Source organism: Pholis gunnellus, assembly GCF_910591455.1.
Source record: "Pholis gunnellus genome assembly, chromosome: 7".
NCBI classification, from domain to species: domain Eukaryota; kingdom Metazoa; phylum Chordata; class Actinopteri; order Perciformes; family Pholidae; genus Pholis; species Pholis gunnellus.
The window spans coordinates 4,806,502-4,826,411 of NC_136533.1; the positions used below are offsets into that span (position 1 = coordinate 4,806,502).

The window sequence follows — 19,910 nt, forward strand, 5'->3', positions numbered from 1 at the left end:
AACAGTAGATGTGAACTAAATTCAGTGTAATCATCTGTGTCTTAAACTCTTGGTACGGAAACCAATATTTGACCATTTCTTTCTGTTCTGATCTTTATATTAAACTTACATGTTCACATCAAACATTACATTTGCATCGTAATCTTTTAAGTGGGGGTTAAGGCCAAGACAAATCTAAATAAAAAAAATAAGATTTGGCAATTGCTGCCTGTTTGAACTTTTCCCATTTACAAATATACACAAAACATTATATATTTCAAATGGGCACGTAGTTTAAAAGTATTGAAATAAATTAAATTAAATTTGAGAGCGGCAGATGTTTGGCCCATGACTTTTTATATTATGTCCCAAAATGTAGTCGCTTACGTTGAAGGTGCAGCACAATGTGTATAAAGCACCAGCAAAGGGAAGCAGGCTGTGCAGTCAGCTTTGTCTCACCACAGGTGAACCGGTTCCAGAGCCTCTGAACACACTGGGTGAGAGGTCAAACTGGGTGTTTTTAGGTTAACGGTGCTGCAGTGAAATGTGCTCGGTGTGTTTTCAACTCACAGACTTTGTTTTAGGAACGCCGTCTGGCTTTTCAGGATGTTTCTGCTGCTTCGGCGGATTGTGGTTGCTGAGACTGTGTGTGTTGTGTGCAGGATTTTAGAAGTATCAGCGATACACATACACATTTTTACTGAAGATACGATTGTGAATTTACCAAGTACGTCCTCACAAAAGGCTCTCACAGCTGATACTTGCACTACAGCACACATACAGAAATTTGACCCCAGTGTGTGTGTGTGTGTGTATGTGTTGTTTACATCGTTCGGGGACATTGTGTACTGTCTCCACTTCCCTGTTACGCTGAAGCCAGGAAGCACCAGATGGACCAGTAGTTCAAAGTACATACACGTCATGACTCAGAAACAGGAAGTGGTTTTGGTCTGCGTTAACATTCTGTCTTATGTGAAGTAGAACAAATAAAAGGCACAACTCCCGCTCAATGATACAGTGTAACAAATCTTTATTGATTTGGCAAAACACCGAGTGACAAACTTGCTATTTTCTGACATATTTTCTGTCTGCATGATGTTACCGTGAGAAGTGTTTGAATCTTTCCAGTCAATATAGTAATAAAGATCTCCATACTGCTAATATGTTCCATCAAATAAGAAAACACGAGACAAAACTTAAAAATATCAAGAACCAAAATATTTGAACAAGAATGGAAGCAGAACTTCATATCAACAGGTCATGCTTAAACAAAACACTTTGTACTGTGAAGCTCTGCGTTCTTACGACGACATCATCTTCTACTTCTAGATTCACCACTGAGGTTTGTTCACACACGTAAAAACACAAACAGTTAAAACCAACGGTAAAAAATAAACAACAAGCTCCATAGGGCATAAATAAGTTACATTACTAGGTCAGTATATAAGGCATACAAAAACAACATCCCACACGTTAATGCTGAGGTTAATATGAGAAAGTGTCGGTCAGTGCAACAGTCACAAAATGTAGAAAACCTTCTGCGGTACAAGGTTGTTCAACTTGACACCGAACATTAAAAAGTTGGCCTAACATCAAATTCCTAATTGGCCTAAATCAAAATCACTGTTGCATTGCAACCAATCACGAGTTCTCATCCGAAAAGGAAAGGAAACATTCAGCGTTTGGGACTTTTTTGTTTATTTCAAGGCACCGTCCAGATACGCCCGCACCCTCTCCCTGTGGGCCGGGGCCAAGCAGTGGCCGATGGCCTGCTCCGTCTCCCGGACCCGCCTCCGGAAGCGGTCCCGGTCTCGCACCATTTCTTCCCAGTGTCCTTTACGAGACGCCTGGCGAGCGAACGGCCAGGTCCGCATGACGTGGACTTGGACTTGAGGAGAAAACCGCACCTGAAATCCAGAAGAGATGAAGACAGAAATTGAGTACATTTTGTTAAAATGGTACTGACGTTCATTTGTGCTTTTAGTGAGTTTCTAACCTGCAACTGATGCAAGTAAAAAGGTGTCTAAACTTCATATAGATGGTTATTACCACTCAGAGCGAAGCTTTATGTGTAAACACCCTAAACCCTGTACTTTCCCCCCCTGGCTGTAACCCCCCCCTCCCCCCGAGTCTGATGACAAAGTGTTTCTGGACAAATTGTTTGCAACACTGCAGCAACTTCACATTTAGCCCAATGCAGAAGCCGAACTCTCTGCTGACTCGCCGGAGTCACGTGACACACGGCTTAGTCATGGCGACCGGCGGCGTTGCTAACCGACGACAAACAACAGCTCAGCCGAACACACTGTGCAGTATGTGACTCAGACCGCCTCCAACCACAGGACACTCCTTTGATATGAATGTACCATCCTAAACTGAGGGATCACGTGCTCCTCAGTATCTACTCTAGTGAAACTGTCATCTACCTGAAGGCAAAGCTGTAGTTTTTCCCTTTATATCGTCTACCTCGGTACGAAGTGCAATAGATATACTTATTTAACCTTTTCTCTTGATGTATCAAAGCCCATTTGCTGTGCAGTATTTACAGAGGAGACTATTTTTCACTTCAAATCCCACCGGGGTTTCCTGTAAAGCTCCATCTAATCCCGTCTGCTAGATTAACCACATGGTATTATTAGGTAATGACCTTTTTCTGGGTGCTGCTGGTCTTGCTTTCTCTCGTCTCCTCCGGCAGTGACGGCTGTGTTTGTCCCGTTCTCTTCCAGGGCACCAGGGTTTTGTCTGGATGGGAGTGATGCTTTAGCTTCCTCGGTGTTAGCGGGGGCTTGGCGGCTCTGGGTGATTTTTTGGGTGTTTTGGACTGTTTTTCACATTTCTTTCCCTTCGTGGGTGGAGTTTGGACAGCGAGGTCTTCCGGATGCTCCCCAGGCGGCGGCGGCGGCGGCGGCGGCGGCGGCGTTGCCAGGGAGCTCTGCAGACAGGCCTGGAAGTTGAGAGGGTGGTACGGGTCGTCCTTTTGGCCGAGAGATTTCCACAGCTGCTGCTCTTCTTCATCCTCGGACGAAGGAGGGACGCTGCTCTCCTTCTCCTCCGTGTCCGACCTGGAGGGAGGTGCGGGAAGCGAGGCCGGCTGTTTGGAGGCCGTGGTGGTGGTTTGAGGTGCCGCGCTGCCGGAGGTGCAGGCGGTGAAGCACATGGGGTTGTAGGGGTCGTTGGGGCTGCTGAAGAACTCCAGGAGCCTCTCGCTCTCCTCGTCCATGTCGGGACTCGACCCCTCCGAACTGGCCCAGCTGCTCCAGCTGCTCTCGCTGTCAGAGCGGCTGACCCAGACATTCAGGCCCTGGGGCCCCAACATCTCCCCGCCGGCCTTCCTCGCCGACACGAGGTCGGCGTCGCTCTCCGTCGCTTTGCCTTTACTTCTCCCCATATTAGTGTTTGTTGAAATGCAGGCAGAGAAAAAGAAGGGGTTGTAAGGATCACTGGATTTTGACAGGGACTCCCAGAGCGCCTTACTTTCCTCACTGTCAAATTCGACTACGTTCTGGTCTTCTTCGCTGCTCCAGAGGAAAGTTCTCTCCTCTTCTGAAGTTTCCTGCTTGAAGCCTTTCTCGCTGGTTTTATGGCAGCCGTCGCTTGAACCGGAGGTGTCGCTGCTCGACACGAAGATGTTCCAGTCGCCGGGGAAGCCCATTTTCCAGCTGGACTGGTGTCCCAGAAAGAGGCCGTCGTCTTTGCCGGACACAAAATCGTCCACTAACCCGCAGCACAGGTCGTCGGCGCGCAGCGTGGACAGCAGGGCTTCGGCGGCGGAGTCGCCCACGTCGGCGCAGAAGTTAGAGAGGGGGTTCGAACCGCCGACGTCGCCGTCGAACAACGAGGAGAACAGGAAGGAATCGGTCGGGCTCGCCGCCGTGGTCATGTGCTGGATGTGTTGACCCGTCTCGTCTGTGATTCTCACATGGACCTCAAACCGGAACATCTGGAAAACTGGACAGGCGGGAGAAAAAAAATGTTAAAGAGTGGGTCGGAATTCAAAATAGAATGATTTCAACAGAATGCTGGTGTTTCTGTGTTTCCTGGTATAAAATAATAGCCTTTATTAAATAAGAGCATAATAATGGAAACATAGGGCTGGGTATAAATATATAACTGTAGGCAGAAGTCACAGATGGCATTTTTAAAAACAGCTAAACAGTGTTTTATGATTCAAAACATGAAAATATAATATAAAAATCACTGTAGTACCACATGGATTTTACAGGGATTAATACTGCGAATTAGTACTATGGCTAAATTAGGACAACAAAAATTAGATAATGTTTCTGAAAAATATACAACTGGCCTAAACAAACTCCATAAGGGTCATTATGATAGAGTTGTACTGTGAATTAACGGTGTATTGTTAAATAGGATTTTGTAATAATTCAAAAGTGAAGTATCGACTCAACGGTCTCTGGACTTTCCAGTAACCATGAAGTCAATGGTTACGAGGGGGTTGGGGGTGACTAACAAAGTTTTTACTTCCATTAATGTGTCGTTCTTACCGGACACGAAGGTGTAGTATATGACCTGCACCAGCAGTCGAAGCTGTTCCCACAGCACGGTGAGCATCTGTTTAGTCCACGGCAGGAGCGCCATCCCTCCGCTACCGAACCTCTCCATCGCGGTCCGTTCAGAACCCTTCTCGGAACCAACAAGCGTAGCCATCTTTACTTCTTCTTGGAACCAACAATAAAAAAAAAAAATCCTCACGTATTCTGGTATTCCTCGTCGAAAACCAACAGATTTCGCGTATTAGTCGGTGACCGATATGCGTCGATGTGCTGTCGCTTCATTGTCCGGCAAGTGTGCGCCATTTTCGGATGTCGTCCGTCAAACATCCCCGTGTATTTTCTCCATGTTTCTCAGTCTGTGTGGTTGTCTTCGTAGTTGTAGTAGTAGAGCGTAATGTCTCGAGATTACAACACCAGTCCCTTTTAACGTAAAAACGTGACGTAGGGCAACGGGTTGTGATTGGAGAGCGTCACTGTCGCTCACCGAACAGGCCCGCCCCTTACGCAATAACCCACTCCTTCGGGTTACGTAACGTAAGCGAACGTGTGACGCGCGGAAACTGCCTAGTAATTTCCCGCACCAGCTGGAAATCCCTGTAAATAGCCTCTACCGTTCATTTAATGAAGATAAAGGACATAAAGTGAAAGGGTCGGGAGTTTTCTGAGAGTCAAAAGCAAATTGTAAAAAAAAAAGGTGCAGTTTCAATTTCAGTCAATCACTTGGTTTACATTCTCATATACAGAAAATGTCTGCTTTATCACAACACCATCTAATATATATTTGTATTTATATATATATTTTAATATTTAAAAAAACATCTGAACACTTGACAATTTAAAGAAAGACAACAGAAACATTTCCAATTTAAATCTTTTTATTAATCCAAAAAAGTGTAGCGATTATGCCACCAGAGCAGAAGCTGTAGAGGACTCACTGTAGACAAAGAGAAAACACGCCGTTAGAGGGAGCACTCCTTCAGATCAACAACCAGGACTAGTTCACATGGTGAGGAAAAATACAGTCAATATCAAGTGTTTTGTTTCTGCCGTTACTATAAATAATTACTCCAGAAAGGGAGTTAGCCCAATTCATAAAATGAACATTAGTAGGAAATAGCACTTTAAAAAGATGTTTAATGTAATTGTGTGAAGGGGACTGGCAGATGTGGCACCAAGTAGCCACTCTGTTAATTTACCTCCATGTTTTATAGCACAACAGAAATATCACTACTCTCAATAAAGAGAAGAGCAGGACAATGATTTGTGCATCTTTTAATGCAAATAGCCAATGTTAGTAGCAAGTCTCAAGTAGTCATTTTTAATTGTTAACAAAATGGAAGTGAAAAATAGAAGCCTCGCAAAGCAGAACCAATACGTACTACTTCCAGTTGGGGGCCAGTACTCTCTTGGTCTTGTAGTAGCGGGCCAGCCTGTGGATTCTGCTTTCAGTGAGAATCAGGCGGAACTTGGCATCCCTGTCCTGCAAGTACAGTTAAAAACATGTTATGGGTTTGAAGTGTAACACATGTTATATTACTGAATATGTGCGTTCAGCCATGAAAACACCAGTAACTGCCTTTACATATAGTACAGCTTTGGTTTCCTTTACATCTTACTCTGATCATTTTCTTTCATGTCATAAAAAAGCCAAAATTCATGAAACAAATGTTAAATTCAAGTCATGCATTCCTGATGAAACAAATTGTAATAGTCTACTCAATCCTAATACCTCCCAAAACAGCTTGCTTATCCAAGTTATGTGTGCAAAACATTTGGTGGCATTTATAAATTACAAGTTATTGTTTTGTAACCCACTCGCTCAGCATATGGTTGTTATATAAAAGACATAAAAAGCAGACTTCTCAAGCCTTCAGGAAACAGAAGCACACTACACCAGATGCCACTCTTAAACCGTGCGGAGAATGACAGTCATTGGTCTCATTATTTTGGTGTGGGTAGGGTTTCGGGGCCTCGTTTTTACCTTTCTGTTTCTCTCCAGATGCTTCCTGACTGCCACAGCCTTCTTGATGAGGTGGTAGAGATCCTCGGGCAGGTCCGGGGCCAGACCCTTGCCCTTAAGGATCCTCAGGATCTTGTTGCCAGTGACGAAACGTACTTGGGCCACACCATGGGAGTCCCTCAGAATCACACCTGGACATGGTGACAGACAGGCTTAAAACTTGGACAGTGTATGTTGGGCCAATAGACAAACTTAGTTTATTTACTTCATCTAAACTGATCCAACTGATGTGTTAGAATGTTTCTAAACAAAAGGGATTTCTCGTGGATGCTGGTAAACTAGATTTGCAAACATTACATCTTATGTCAATGATATGGAACGGTGCCAACGTATCGATACCAGCCTTCAGCCCGGTGTCGGACTAAACATGTACTTCAAAAGTTTTTATTAAAAACAGAAATTAGGTAAGAAATGTAATCAAACAATCCATACATTTGGTTATAATGACTCCAGAAAGGGAGTTAGTCCAATTCATAAAATATACATTTGCAGGAAATAACACCTAAAAGATGTTTAATGTAATTGTGTGAAGGGGACTGGCAGATGTGGCACCAAGTAGCCACTCTGTTAATTTACCTCCATGTTTTATAGCACAACAGAAATATCACTACTCTCAATAAAGAGAAGAGCAGACAATGATTTGTGCATCTTTTAATTAAAAACAAACAGATCACATGAATCAATTTCTTTATAGTTATAGAATCACTTAAATCTTAAACCTAATGATCCCATCCTGTAGTGTAAACCCCTCCGACACGACTGTTGAACAGGCTTCTTAAGTGGGACTTTTCATTGTAATAATTCAATTTTTTTAACTCCACAAAAGGCCAATGAAAGTTTAAATACCGAGGTAAGAAAAAAAATCTAACAATATATTTTATATTATTGCACTAAATGTTTGCATCTTGTTTTCACCCGATGTGCAGTCTGAATGTTGCATCATTTGTTATTTTTGTTTTGCGACAGAAGAGAAACACCCGTTCCTCGATGTACTCAACTGTGTACAGACTGACAGTAAAGTCTCTCTGCTCTCCTCAAATCAATCTCAACTTGTCTACATTGTGTTATAAAGAGTCAGAACTAACCTATATGTCTATGAGTTGCAATTGTATGAAATCATGACATAAAATTTAGAGAAAGGTGCAACTTAACAAGTCCACTAAAGTAGGTGATTGATGGGGAAAGATGTTACACCCTAAATTCCATATTGTGCTTAAATAGTCCCTTGTTTTCATACAAAATACCCATTATTTGACTGTCACCATGTGTGGACAGTTATACTATTAATTATATATTAGTCAAACACTCAAATATTAGCCCTATTTGGATATAGAGCATGCTTAAAACAGAGACATGGATGATTTGTTAATGTTGATAACAGTAGAGTTCTCAAACCTAAAATGGCTAGAGACTCTGGTGACATTTGTCATAGATTCTACAACATCTATGACACAATGCCCCCATCTGTTGAATTAGTCAATTTCACTGCTTGTATTAGCCCATAGCAATGGACAGGTTTTGGAAAAGCCTTTTCACATTATGTATGATTTTGTTGAAAGAAAACAACCATTATGCTGCAAATTGAACAGCTGTATAAAAGGTAAGTTGTATATAATAAAAAAATAAAAATAAATAAAAAGTACAAATATACCTATTCTGCAATTAACCACATACTCAACTAAGACTATACTAATTTAAATGTGTTTTAATACAACTATACATATCGTTATAAGCACCGTGCTGCATACCAACAACAGTTGGTGTTCACATACTCTGTCAAGCGATGCAATAACTTTGTAACACATGACACATGAGTACATTTCTAGACCCAGAATCTAAGAAAAACTTACCGATCTGAGAGGGAGTCAGGCCTTTTTTGGCCAGTTTGAAGATCTGCTCTTTGACATCATCAGATGTGAGCTTCAGCCACTGCAAGTGATGTTTAAATGATTAACCAACGGATCAAAGTAGTACAGAAAAACGTTGATACATTATAATACATGATTTTTGTTAACGTTACTTACAGTGGGAACACTGCGCCTGTAAGGCAGAGCAGACTGGGACAAGCCCTTTCTGTAGGAAATAAACAAAGGTTTAGTTAAGACGCATTTAACAACATTAAATTCATGTTTAAAAGGGTTCTAGTAATGTTAGCTCGCTTATCTGCGAACATGGTGAAGGTTGATGGGCTGGGCTAACGTTAGCTCTAGCTACTTACTCGTGTTAAGACTGTTGGTAATTTAAACGTCTAATGCTTTCGTTTAATGTTCAATTTCACGTAAATAATCCTGCATTTCGTCCGTGAATGTGTAATATATTACTGTGTATTACTGTCTAACGTGGAAGACAAAGCCAAGCAGCAGAATCGTGGTGCGCTGCCAGCGCCGTTAGCTTAAGTAAGCTAGCTAGCTAGCCTTAGAGATGGATGTCGATATGCGGTCGGTATATACAAGTTATTTTCTGGCTTCTAAACTGGATTAAATCGCTCTAAATGTTCCTCAGACATCCATAACATGTTAAAATGCGATTTGGTGCCACCAAAACCAGTCTGTCGACACAATATTTTAACTTAAAATCGTGAAACGAGAGCTCACCCGGGAGCGTGCATGCGACCCATGATGGCGGTAGAGGAAGAGAGGCCGCACACGCGTCAGAAAATGGTATTTTGCGCCTGCGTCGGAAGTGACGCAATGACGCAGACAAAAAAAAAGGCGTCGAGTAATTCAAGATGAACGTTATGAAGTCAAACGTAGCCTGAAAGAAACTAAGGAAAGACACAATTGATCAAATTGATAATTGCATGTTGTAGCATCGAAGTATTACAAAGTCATGCAAATATATTTTAATGTTTGGTTACACATTTTTGACGTAAATCATTCAACGTAGATATTCCCCAATATTTCCTGAATATCCCTCCTCAGTCTTTGTTTAATTGTAAATTTGTTCAGGTAGTTTCGAATCTCGTTTAAACTTTGTAACAATGTGCTTCTACTGTAATAATTAAAACAAGTATTGTATTATTATTGCTGGTAACAAGGCTAGAATACTGACTCAGCAAAGCAGGCTGCAAAGTCGATGTGTATAATAGTTTTTAATTTCAGTATGCAACATTTTACAATGTTGTGTAATTTAAACTGTATGGGTTTTAAGAGACCTTTGGGTTTGGTCTGGGGGCTTTCTTGTGGGGTCCTGTGTCAAAATCTTTTCTTAAAGCTACAATCAATTATACAATTATATTGTGAACCACAAACTCACAGCGTAAGACGTTCAGTGGTGTCTGTACTGCTTCATTCAATGCATCCACACCCATCCCATTTTATACAACAGAAACAAAGAGTCACATCATATTCGTTTCAAAAACATTTAATTTGCTTTAGGAAAGAGGGATTACAGTTCACACTGATCCATTCAGGTTACAGGTCACCAATTAGGAATAAATAACTGGCCATGTTAATACAAACTTTGCTTGCTTTCTCTGTACAGTCACTAAAAGAGTGGATCAAGTCACTAATATTCATAGTGCGAGTGATGCTCTCAGATCAAAATTGTCTTGTAGAATCTTCTCTTTAAAAAAAAAACCTTTTCAGATAAATTCAAATTCTTTATTAAACATTAATAACAGCTTTAGATTTAGAGTAAGCGAGGGGAGAGGAAAGCAGCCAATGCTCAGAATCTTGTTCCCTTTTTTGTGAAGATGGTTTAAGTTAAAGTTGCATTTTCAGCGCTGATCTGAGTTCAGTTCGCCTGACATTTCCTCAAAATTCAGAGTCTTTTCTCACTTCAGTATCATAAAACCTGGAGGGATCTGGACTTCACTGGCAGTGTATTGCTAACATTTCCACCCGGTAACTCATCGCGGCGTCATTACGCCACTCTTGCGCACTGGGAGCGAGGGTGGTCCTGCTGCCTCAGACAGCCTCACGTCCAAACGTCCAGTTTTAACTCATTAACTGCACTCTGAAAAAGTCTGAATTATGGTTTTGAACCACCTGAAGGAAACAGACTTATGATCAGCGTTAGTGGGCAACCACAATCTCTTCATCCAAAGCACACGGCAAGAGCGTGTTCCAAAGCTTATGATACAAATTCCCCTTAAAAGTGTGCTGTGTGAAAATAGTCAAGTAATAACACAAGAGAAAGACCTGGTAGTGTGCATTTAGTGGCAGCCCACTGTTACAAAAAACCTTTACGGTGCCGGTCCGGCACCAGACCTGCTCTGTCAGAACTACTGATTTAGCTTTAGAGAATATAGATTTTTCTAGAATAAGGACACATTGTTAATAAAATATATATATATAGCAATAAGGCCAAGTTGAGCATTAAAACGGGATCGTGGGCACCCAGTTCAGCTCCCGACGTGGGAGAGTGGTTTGATTTGCCGTCATTACTTTTGGCACATTCTCGGGGAATCATAAGGTCACTGTTGATCTCCTGGAATCTGTTGTGTTGGACTACTCTACCCAGAAGTGTCTGCTGAGGAGCAGGAAACCCTGATACCTCCTATTTGTCTGAATAGAAAATAAACAAGGAAAATGTAAAAATGAACCCCCTTTCTATTCCTTAAAAAATAAACGTGTCAATCTATATATACTCTTCTCATAGTAAGCCGTTTTGGTCCTCTAATATCAAAATGTACAAAACATTACAGCTCTTTGTTATAGTTTAGGAAAAAAAGAGAGAAAAGAGAGAGAGACAAAATAAGTGAAGATTGTTTGTCACAGAAACAATCTTGATTAGTTGAAGAGGGAGAGAGAAAAACAGAGAGGAATGGAGAGCAGGCTCCGCTTTGAGGGTTCGTGAATCGGTCTGTTCGGTCGCTCTTTCAGAGTGCGCGTCTGAAGGAGCCTTTAAGTCTGCATTCACGTCATATGGGAATAAACCACTGAAGCCACATGACCCTTATCACAAGCAGTGACCTGGTGGTGTTCAGCCTAGTTTGAAGCCGTAACAATACCTTCCTGAAATACTGTGAGTGATCTCAACACAAATGTACTTATTGATGCTCGTTTCTCAGCAACAAGCGCAGCTGTAAACTTCCATGTCTTCAGAATATTGATAACAACATCATTCATGTGAAAGAAACGGTGCGTTTGGTTTATTACATTTTAAATGAAAAAAAAGAGAAAGAAAATAAATCACCGCTTATACTTCTAATGTCATGTCAGAAATCCTCAATTCATCTCCAGGCCTCCAAGTTTGAAATAAACCAATAAATGAAGTTCTGAAACGGTATTTGTACGAACTGAAAAATGCAGTGACCGGTATTTTCAAGTAAGGCCGCATCTGCCGCCTTTCCCATATGATCAGAATGCAGCTTTTGTCTGGAGACGCGGAGTCGTTCCCGGCTACGGGAGAGAGGCAGGTTTAGGGTTAGAAGTAGGGGACGGCCGTGAGTTTGTACCACTTGACCGTCTCCTTGCTGAGGTCAAAGTCTTTGAGTCTGAGCGTGATGCCGCCCAGAAAGTAGTTCTCACGCAGCGACTCGGCACTGAGCACGCTCAGTTGAAGCTCCCGCAGGCCCAGGGTTTCCTTGCTGTAGCCGCTGTACACCAACTGTGGAGGAAGAGCAGGAAAAAGTGACTGTGAAGTTCTTATTTGGGTTCACACTGGCCATGAATGAACCACTTTTAATAGTTCCATACCATCTCGTTGAAAGTAGGGTTCCTGGTTTTCCTCGACATCTTTGTCTTGCGTTTGGAAGTCTTGTGTGGATCTGGAAGCAGGTAGGTTTTCACATATGGATTGGGATCCGTTCCTTCTTCAGAAACCTGGAGAGATGGATTTATAATATGACAACAGAAAGACAAACAAAAGGACAGAGCACGTCTGTCAAAGCAGCATCTCAAGTTACGTATTCAGTCATCGCTGTTTACCAGATCCCTGATGTGCATGACCATGATGAAGAGATTGCTGTTCCTGTAGGAGATTGAGAGCTTCACTTCTCCTTCCACCCGACCAGAAGTGGGACTCAGTGGAGGCTCTGCAACAGTCAGATACCACTCATCACTCGTCGTTACCACAAGAACACACACATTTCTAAATCAAGCCTTTTCTCTTAGTCTGTTACCCAATAAATAACTAAAATGATTAGCAACATACTCGCCAAATTCAGATATAACCAGCGTGCGGATGGGTTTTATTTACCTAGTGCTTTGGGCGTGGCATCTAAACCTTCTGTCTTGTCATCCCGTGCAATCGGATGAAAGAAGGTGTAGACCAGGTCACACTAGAGACAGAGATCATGAGATTGCTTCATTGACTGGCACTCAATACTAACATTGTCAGAGCAGAGTGTACTGCGTGTGTATGTGTACCTGGGTGACCTCGGTGGAGCTCCTCATCAGGTTGTGGACGTAGTTGTTGAGCTCCAGCTTCCTCTTGGCTGCCACTTCTTTGATGTGGGTGCGACCGAGCACCATCTTGTTGGTGAAACTAGAGATGAGGAGAGAGGGGAGAATATTCCACATATTCAACCAGATGTTCGTCAAAGCTCCAGCACTGAGGTGGCGTCTGCATAGCCGTCTCACAGGCATGAAGAGGGAACGTTAAGTGGGCCATAGTGGGCTTGTTAAAGAGGGATATTAATCAAGAAGGTCGAGATTCTCTCTTTCCAAAACATGCCAAGTATCTTGATAGTTACACTGTTTTGAATGCTGATGTGTCAATAAAAGAATGACCGTTTTCACAGTGAGTTTGCATTATTTTAAGTGCGGTTGTATGAGGTACTTATCCGCAGTAGCAGGCGGTTTGGAGAAACAGACAGCGCGGCAGTAAAGGAATGTACTGCTGCAGAAGGAGGAGCAGCAAAACATTTTAGCCACCTAAGAAAAGGCCAATATTACTGTAGGTTGACGCTATATTTAGAATGTTTTCACCGCTTTAGCTTGCAGTCAGACAGCCCTTTTCCGACGGGGAGCTACAGCCGTTATAGCAATCTATGCCCCCTTCAAAGCCACAGGACTCCACTGACAAAACCAGTAATTTTACCTCACAGAGTACCACTGCCTCAATCAGTTAGATAGGTTTTGTGATTGCGTGACTTTGGTGAATCCGAACTAACTCTTTAAAAACACCAAAGCCACACAATAACGCAAACAAACTAATCGATCGAGGCAGCGATAGACCAGCAACTAAAATAAATGACTGTTTGTATTAAAGGAGTCTTGTGGCTTTGAAGAGAGCACAGATGGATGAAACAGCTTTAGTTCTGATGCCACGGTAAAGTGGTGGAAATATTGTAAATATACCGTACACTTAAACGGATATTGATATATTTAAATTATTCTTTTTTTTTAAGCCAGCTAAAATACATTTAGCTGCTGCTGCCCTCTTCCACAGCAGTATATTGCTTTGCTCCTGTGCTGGTTCTCTGTTTCTCCAAACTGGGGGCATGCCGACCTTCACCGTAGGTAACACGCTTACTATGAATGAGTACCTCATGCAACCCTACTTCAAAACATCCGAACTGAGGGTCGCGGCGGAGGTGATGCCTTACCTCGGCAGCTTCCAGAGCGGGAAGAGGATGGTGAGTTTGTTGTGGAGCTCCTGGAACTCATCGAAAGTGCGGAAGACAAACTGGGGCTCGTTCTGACCTTCCCTCAGGAGCCTCACCACATACGTCTGCACAGAGAGGACGGGCAGGGAGACAGCCGTGGGGGTCAGGTGTCAGTGCTTTTTACAGTTTACATCCAGAGGTGTGATGGAACATGGACACGACGCAGCGAAACTCACATAGTGCTTGTCGGGGTTGTATCTCTTCTGGAAGGAGAAGATGGAGGCGTGGACGATGCGGCCCTCCTGTTTCAGAGTGTACGTCTTGGGGGAGAAAGACAGGATGGGCTCGTCGTTGGCCGGCAAACCAGAGAATCGCAGCTGGGCGAGGTTGTGGATGAAGAAGTTGAACTTGGTGGCAACGCTGCCCAGACTGGACTCTATCAGCCTGGAGAGGAGGGCGCCGAAAAGAAAGCAATATGGAGGAAACCAGTCGGGTGAAACATTTATCAATAGGCTGTTTTCTCTACGACCTAAAGCTGTCACAAAGTTTCCTTCAACAAACGTCGTTATAATCTAACCCGACTGGTTTTAAAAGAACACGGCCCACATGATACTTCTCGTGTGTCAGGGTTTTTTGTTTCTGTAATGTGAGACAGCAGCTGTTGTTTCCCTTCCTATGCTTATACTGCCACCTGCTGGACTTTCAGTCTGTAGCAACCAAAACAAAAAAGAAAGAAAAGAAACAGAATTGTCCTTGAACTCAACTCTTCTCTAAATAACAGCTCTGGCCAAAATAGCAGCTGTGCAAATGTGGATACTTCAGAAGAGAGGACAAAAAACAAAGAAGAGGGATTCCTCTCTTTCTTGAGATGTGTACAACTTTGAGGTTGTCCAAGAGTTGGAGAAATTACATTTTAAACTTTGCCAACCTATGTTGTTGTTTTTCTTCAGTCAATGCATTTTGTGGTCAGATCGCCGAGCCGTAACTTACCTGGTGAAGAAGATGGTTGCCTCAGCGTCCGTGTTGTGGGGCTGCAGAGCGTCAAACACGTACTTTAGATCCTGAGAGCCGGTCAGCTCTGGGAGGCCCGAGGACGTCATCTACAACACAGAGACACAGAGATTTACTCAATTATTACCCATCAATATGTACAGTAAGATAATTACATAAAGCCTGTATATATACACAGTACATGCAACAATATGAAATAGTGTACATGCATATTAAAGAATATGTATTGAATAAGTTAAATAATAGCAATAAATAACAGCAAGATGACAAAAAATAACTATAAAATCATTATTTTGTTTTGTTCAGGCTTACAGAAGACAATGTGAAAATAGCTACAGTCATATTAAAATGTATTTTGTTTTAATGCATTATTATTTCTTAGTGAAGCACAGTGAAGGCAGAATTCTTCTTGTTTTCTCTCCTCATGTCTTATTATTGTGGCTCCTGCAAGTGCAAAAGAAAAGGGTTCCCCTAAACAATGAGGACACTTTAAAGAGGACAAAACGACTTTAAAGACTGATGAAGAAAAAGAAGCCGAAGGTAGAAAAAGGCTGTAAGAAAACAAGTCAGCTGCAAGAGGTAAGAACAAGAATCTAGAGCTGCAATGTTTAGCTTATTATTAATTAGTTGATTGACATAAAATCAATCAGCAGCTATTTTGTTAATTGATTAATCGTATTAGTAATTTAGATAAATAAAGAACAAATTCCTCATTGTCCCTGGTTATAGCTTATTTAATGTGAAGATTTGCTGCTTTTCTCTATTTTATATAATCTGAAACTGAATATTTTGGGGATTTGAACTGTCGGTTGGACAAAACAAGACATCTGAAGATGTCACCATCGACTCTAGGAAATTATAGACCAAACAATTCATCTATTAATTGAGAAAATAATCTGTAGATTAGTCTCTCATGAAAATAATCATTATTGCAGCCAAGGTAAAAACCATGACAAAATGTCCACTTAATGCACACACCTATGTGACAGACTGCGCTGCATCCCTTTCTGCCATGACGGTGTGTGTAAATTATAAGATGTTTATGTATCTATGCGTGCATACATGTGTGTGTGTGTGTGTGTGTGTGTGTGTGTGTGTGTTCTGTCTCACCAGTGACAACAGGTTGAGGAAAAGCCCGGAGTGCTTGCGGATGAGGTTGTAGGCCTGGCAACACAAGTCTACAAACAGCTGGAAGCGACTGGTGGGACGCTCGCCTCCGTTGATGACGTACGCCATGTCAGAGGTCAGAACGAACGGAGCGCGGTCCCTGATGGGAAGGAAGGAGAGAGACGTCAGCTTGTGAGGGTTACTCAAAAAGTTATTAAAAAAACAGTGTTTGTGGATCAAAGATCTTTAGTTTGAATCGTATAAAGAGTGAATGCACCACACTAAAGCTACCACAGGGACAGCCTGAAGCAAGTTACTACAAAGCCTCTAAATATTTCAGTGGAGATGCTCGGAGGCTAAAAATAGCGTGGTTGTGAGGCAGCCCACCGGCTGGGAACGAGTGCAGTGTGTGAGCTTTGAACCGGGTCATGCTTGAAGAGACACATTAATTGAGTAGAAATACAGTGAATCCAACACCTGACATTTCTTAGAAAGTAACCGAATGACAAACAACAAACTATAACACTACAACTGGGACACAGAGCTCTGAGGCCCTATTTAAACGATCTGTAGCACATGGTTTGAAGCGCATCGAGGGCGTTGCTGACTCCACTTTTGCTAAACGGTGCAAAGTGAGGCGGAAGGGGCAAAGGGCCTGTATTTAGTTTCGTGATTAATCACAGGAGTGTTTTGGTCACAACATAAAAATTAAAAAGCCAGGGGCGCTAAGCCGTTGACTAGACCAGATTTTGGTTGGTCAATTGAGCAATTGCCGTCTGCTGCCTCAAGATAGCAATGTGCCAACAACACGCCTGACCACACCTCATTTTAAGACGTGGGCAACACGACAACTGTGTCAATCTGAAACTAGCAATGAGTTGCGATGCGCTGTGTGCATTCCCTACTGAAAACAACTGGTGCATGAGCTTATACCGAGTATCTGATAACTTATGGAAAGACCTTTCAACCCTGATTGCGCACCAAAGCGTGTTTTATCTGACAAGCACCGTCTTTGACACACGCAATCACGCGTTCCAGAAGCATATCTGGTTTTCACCTTTTGAAGCTGCCAAACATCTGGGCGTGGCCCAGGAACTTGCCGAAGTCGATGTGGAACATGTGGCCAGTGGAGCGCAGCATGATGTTGTCATTATGGCGATCGCAGATGCCCAGTACGTAGGTTGCCACGCAGCATCCCGCACACGAGTAGATGAAGTTCTCTGATGCCTAAAAGGGGAGAGTGACACAAAGACAGAAGGGAAGAACAGATATGAACACTGTGAAGCTTCTGACCATGTATTACCTACTTTTCCAGATGTTTCAAGCAAATCCGAAAATTATAAAAATTGTGCCAGAATGTCACCAGCCCCAAAAACGTCAGAGCTCCATATAAGCATGTATGTGAAAACGAGCTTACTCCTGCGTCCTGCTGAAGTTCAGGGTCAAACGTTGTGCAGTAGATTGTCAGGGTCAGAGGTTACGAGTGTGGAGTAAAGGTTTCACATTTATAGGCGTCAAAAGGTCACAAAGTTGTACGACTGCTATAAACTTCAAGAGCACATAAACGGTGTGTTTTTTAACTCCTACAGAGGCAAATGACTGTTTCAAAGCATAATGACGGTTTAAATATTTGAGCCGTTTACACCATAAGGCATAAAAAAGCAGCTCAGTGGTGTAACTGAGATTCATAATATAGGACTTTGTGTCAAATAAATAACAGTTTCACAGCTTTTTGGCTGTAAATGTGAGCGTTCACACGAATGCTTTATTGTGTTTTCACCTTCTCATACTCATCCTCGGCAGGGTTGTACTTGCGGAGCCACTCAGCCAGCGGTTTGTCCTTGAAGGATCCGGTGACGCCGTACTCCACCTGGATCTTTCTCAGGGTGTCGGAGGACGGCACCAGCTCCACCATGCCTTTACAAAGACACCACGACTTTTATTGAACACAATGCGAGCACACATCAGTCTGCTCTGCGTTAATTCTCCTCTTTTTTTTTTTATTGTACCGCCATGGACGATCAGAATCCAACCAACAGAGGCGCATATACACTCAGCCGCTGGTCTGTTAGGTTCCACCGAGCTAAATCTAACTGAGTCCACTACAACAGTCCTGCAATAAATCCTACGTTTATGAAGGTTATAAAGTTCAGTTTTTGTTTAAACTGTTCAGAGGTGATGAATTAACTTGTATGATCACGAGTTTATGGTGCTGTCGAGTTGTATTGCAGTAGACTGACTCTTTTATTTTGTATATTTTGTTCTTAAAATCACATCGGGGGTTTATCTGGATCCGGGACACTTGAAATGACAGGTGTATAATGGGGTCCCTGCTCGTGCTACCTTTGTCCTTGCCGGTAGAGATGCATTTGAAGTTGACAATGCGGAGGTCCAGCCCCTCTTGCAGCCAGATGCGGTCCATGATGCGGATCATCTGAAGAGCCAACATGTCCTGCCTCAGGTCCTCTCCGACCTGACACACCAACAGACAAACAGAGAGACGAATCACACCAACACTTTTATTATCACGGGTTGGATTTCACTTCTTCAGCCACCAGGGGGCGCAGTGTTCAGATAAAATGCATGTAAACAATAGTTGGTTAAAACAAGTTTTGATGTAGCAGATGACAACTCCCTAGTTTAAACTAGTGGTGTTACACAATAACTAGTTCTCAGGTGTGTGTGTGTACCATATCACGATGTCTATTCATATGGTTCATGTTCATCATTTTCCATTGAGTGTCCACACACATTTCATAACGGTGTGCGTGGGTCCAGTACCTTAAACATAACATTGATCTCTTCTCCCAGTGGGTCGGCGTTGACCAGGGCCAGCTTCAGAGGAACTGCGTTGGAGTTGAAGAAGGAGCAGGCCTACACACACACACACACACACACACACACACACACACACACACACAAACAAACAAACAAACACAGTACGATTGTAATCTTCTGCACCACATTATGTTGTTTTAAGATGAAGCTTTACAACAGCCTCTGATCGTGTCTTTCTTTATTGTTGCCTTTGAGTCTTTGAGCCACTGAAATGATGTCAAATCAGTGGTTTTGTTTCTCCGAACAAGAGGCCGCATAGCGTAGGTCAGCATTGTGCTTGTCCAAAAACGTCGACATCCAATGACTAATTGTGGATCATATCCACATAATAGATACATTGAAGTCATGTCTTACTAGAGTCTACATTTAATTACCAATTCATCTATAAATGCCTCTATTGAAGCCTGAGGAACACAAAATGATATCCAGATAGAATCACCAGAGGAAGGTCAGAAGCTCCTTCATCGCCCACAATTACTTATGTGACAAGTAGTGACCATCCTCTGTCTTAAGAGTGATCGGTGATGAATATCTATGTCCGTCTTTTTAAGAATATACACATGCATGTGTTTTATATTTAGTTGAAACTGTAGCTTAATGAGCTCATTTCCTGGTCTGAACCACAGTAGTTCTATAAAGAGTATGTAGCTGTTTTTGTTCTTTTGAGGTTTTCTTATTCTCCTGCTTCTATTTAATGTTATAGTTCTGAATTCACTACTGCTAACAGCTGAATATTGTGGAGACCCTGATTTATTTTAAGCTAATTTGACAACTTGTCATTATTCATAGCCTGTCAGTGTGTGTGTGTGTGTGTGTGTGTGTGTGTGTGTTACCTTAATGTTTAGCTCTTTAGCCACCAGACTGGGGCTGAGAGGCAGCCGGCAGCTGTTCCTCTGGAAAAAGTTTTGAACGTTTTCAAGGCCCTCCTGCAGCGCCACCTGAACAC

General features: G+C 42.5%; 3 protein-coding genes across 3 annotated transcripts in view; all 3 read right to left on the reverse strand.

Moving 5' to 3' along the window:
• Window positions 1-998: 998 nt before the first annotated feature.
• On the reverse strand, window positions 999-4,870 carry LOC306698912 (uncharacterized protein). The gene is made up of 3 exons (XM_079163410.1): window positions 4,485-4,870; window positions 2,627-3,927; window positions 999-1,886 (listed from the first exon to the last, which is right to left on the reverse strand). The coding sequence occupies exons 1-3, from the start codon at window positions 4,645-4,647 to the stop codon at window positions 1,677-1,679; spliced, it is 1,674 nt and encodes a 557-aa protein (XP_079019536.1). The 5' UTR covers window positions 4,648-4,870; the 3' UTR covers window positions 999-1,676.
• Window positions 4,871-5,350: 480 nt separating this feature from the next.
• Window positions 5,351-9,187, reverse strand: rps13 (ribosomal protein S13). The gene is made up of 6 exons (XM_079163755.1): window positions 9,108-9,187; window positions 8,538-8,586; window positions 8,364-8,442; window positions 6,475-6,644; window positions 5,873-5,973; window positions 5,351-5,427 (listed from the first exon to the last, which is right to left on the reverse strand). Exons 1-6 carry the CDS (start codon window positions 9,128-9,130, stop codon window positions 5,394-5,396), a joined length of 456 nt encoding a protein of 151 aa, XP_079019881.1. The 5' UTR covers window positions 9,131-9,187; the 3' UTR covers window positions 5,351-5,393.
• A 679-nt stretch (window positions 9,188-9,866) lies between these two features.
• pik3c2a (phosphatidylinositol-4-phosphate 3-kinase, catalytic subunit type 2 alpha) overlaps window positions 9,867-19,910 on the reverse strand; it is a 39,266-nt gene continuing 29,222 nt past the window's right edge. Inside the window, exons 20-33 of the mRNA XM_079162915.1 lie at window positions 19,798-19,902; window positions 18,908-19,000; window positions 18,470-18,599; window positions 17,907-18,043; window positions 17,184-17,353; window positions 16,130-16,286; window positions 14,999-15,108; window positions 14,245-14,452; window positions 14,009-14,133; window positions 12,828-12,945; window positions 12,658-12,739; window positions 12,387-12,493; window positions 12,156-12,281; window positions 9,867-12,066 (exon numbers count right to left, since the gene is read on the reverse strand). Of these exons, the coding sequence (XP_079019041.1) occupies window positions 11,884-12,066; window positions 12,156-12,281; window positions 12,387-12,493; window positions 12,658-12,739; window positions 12,828-12,945; window positions 14,009-14,133; window positions 14,245-14,452; window positions 14,999-15,108; window positions 16,130-16,286; window positions 17,184-17,353; window positions 17,907-18,043; window positions 18,470-18,599; window positions 18,908-19,000; window positions 19,798-19,902 (1,851 nt within the window). The 3' untranslated portion in view covers window positions 9,867-11,883. The remainder of the gene's footprint in view (window positions 12,067-12,155; window positions 12,282-12,386; window positions 12,494-12,657; window positions 12,740-12,827; window positions 12,946-14,008; window positions 14,134-14,244; window positions 14,453-14,998; window positions 15,109-16,129; window positions 16,287-17,183; window positions 17,354-17,906; window positions 18,044-18,469; window positions 18,600-18,907; window positions 19,001-19,797; window positions 19,903-19,910) is intronic.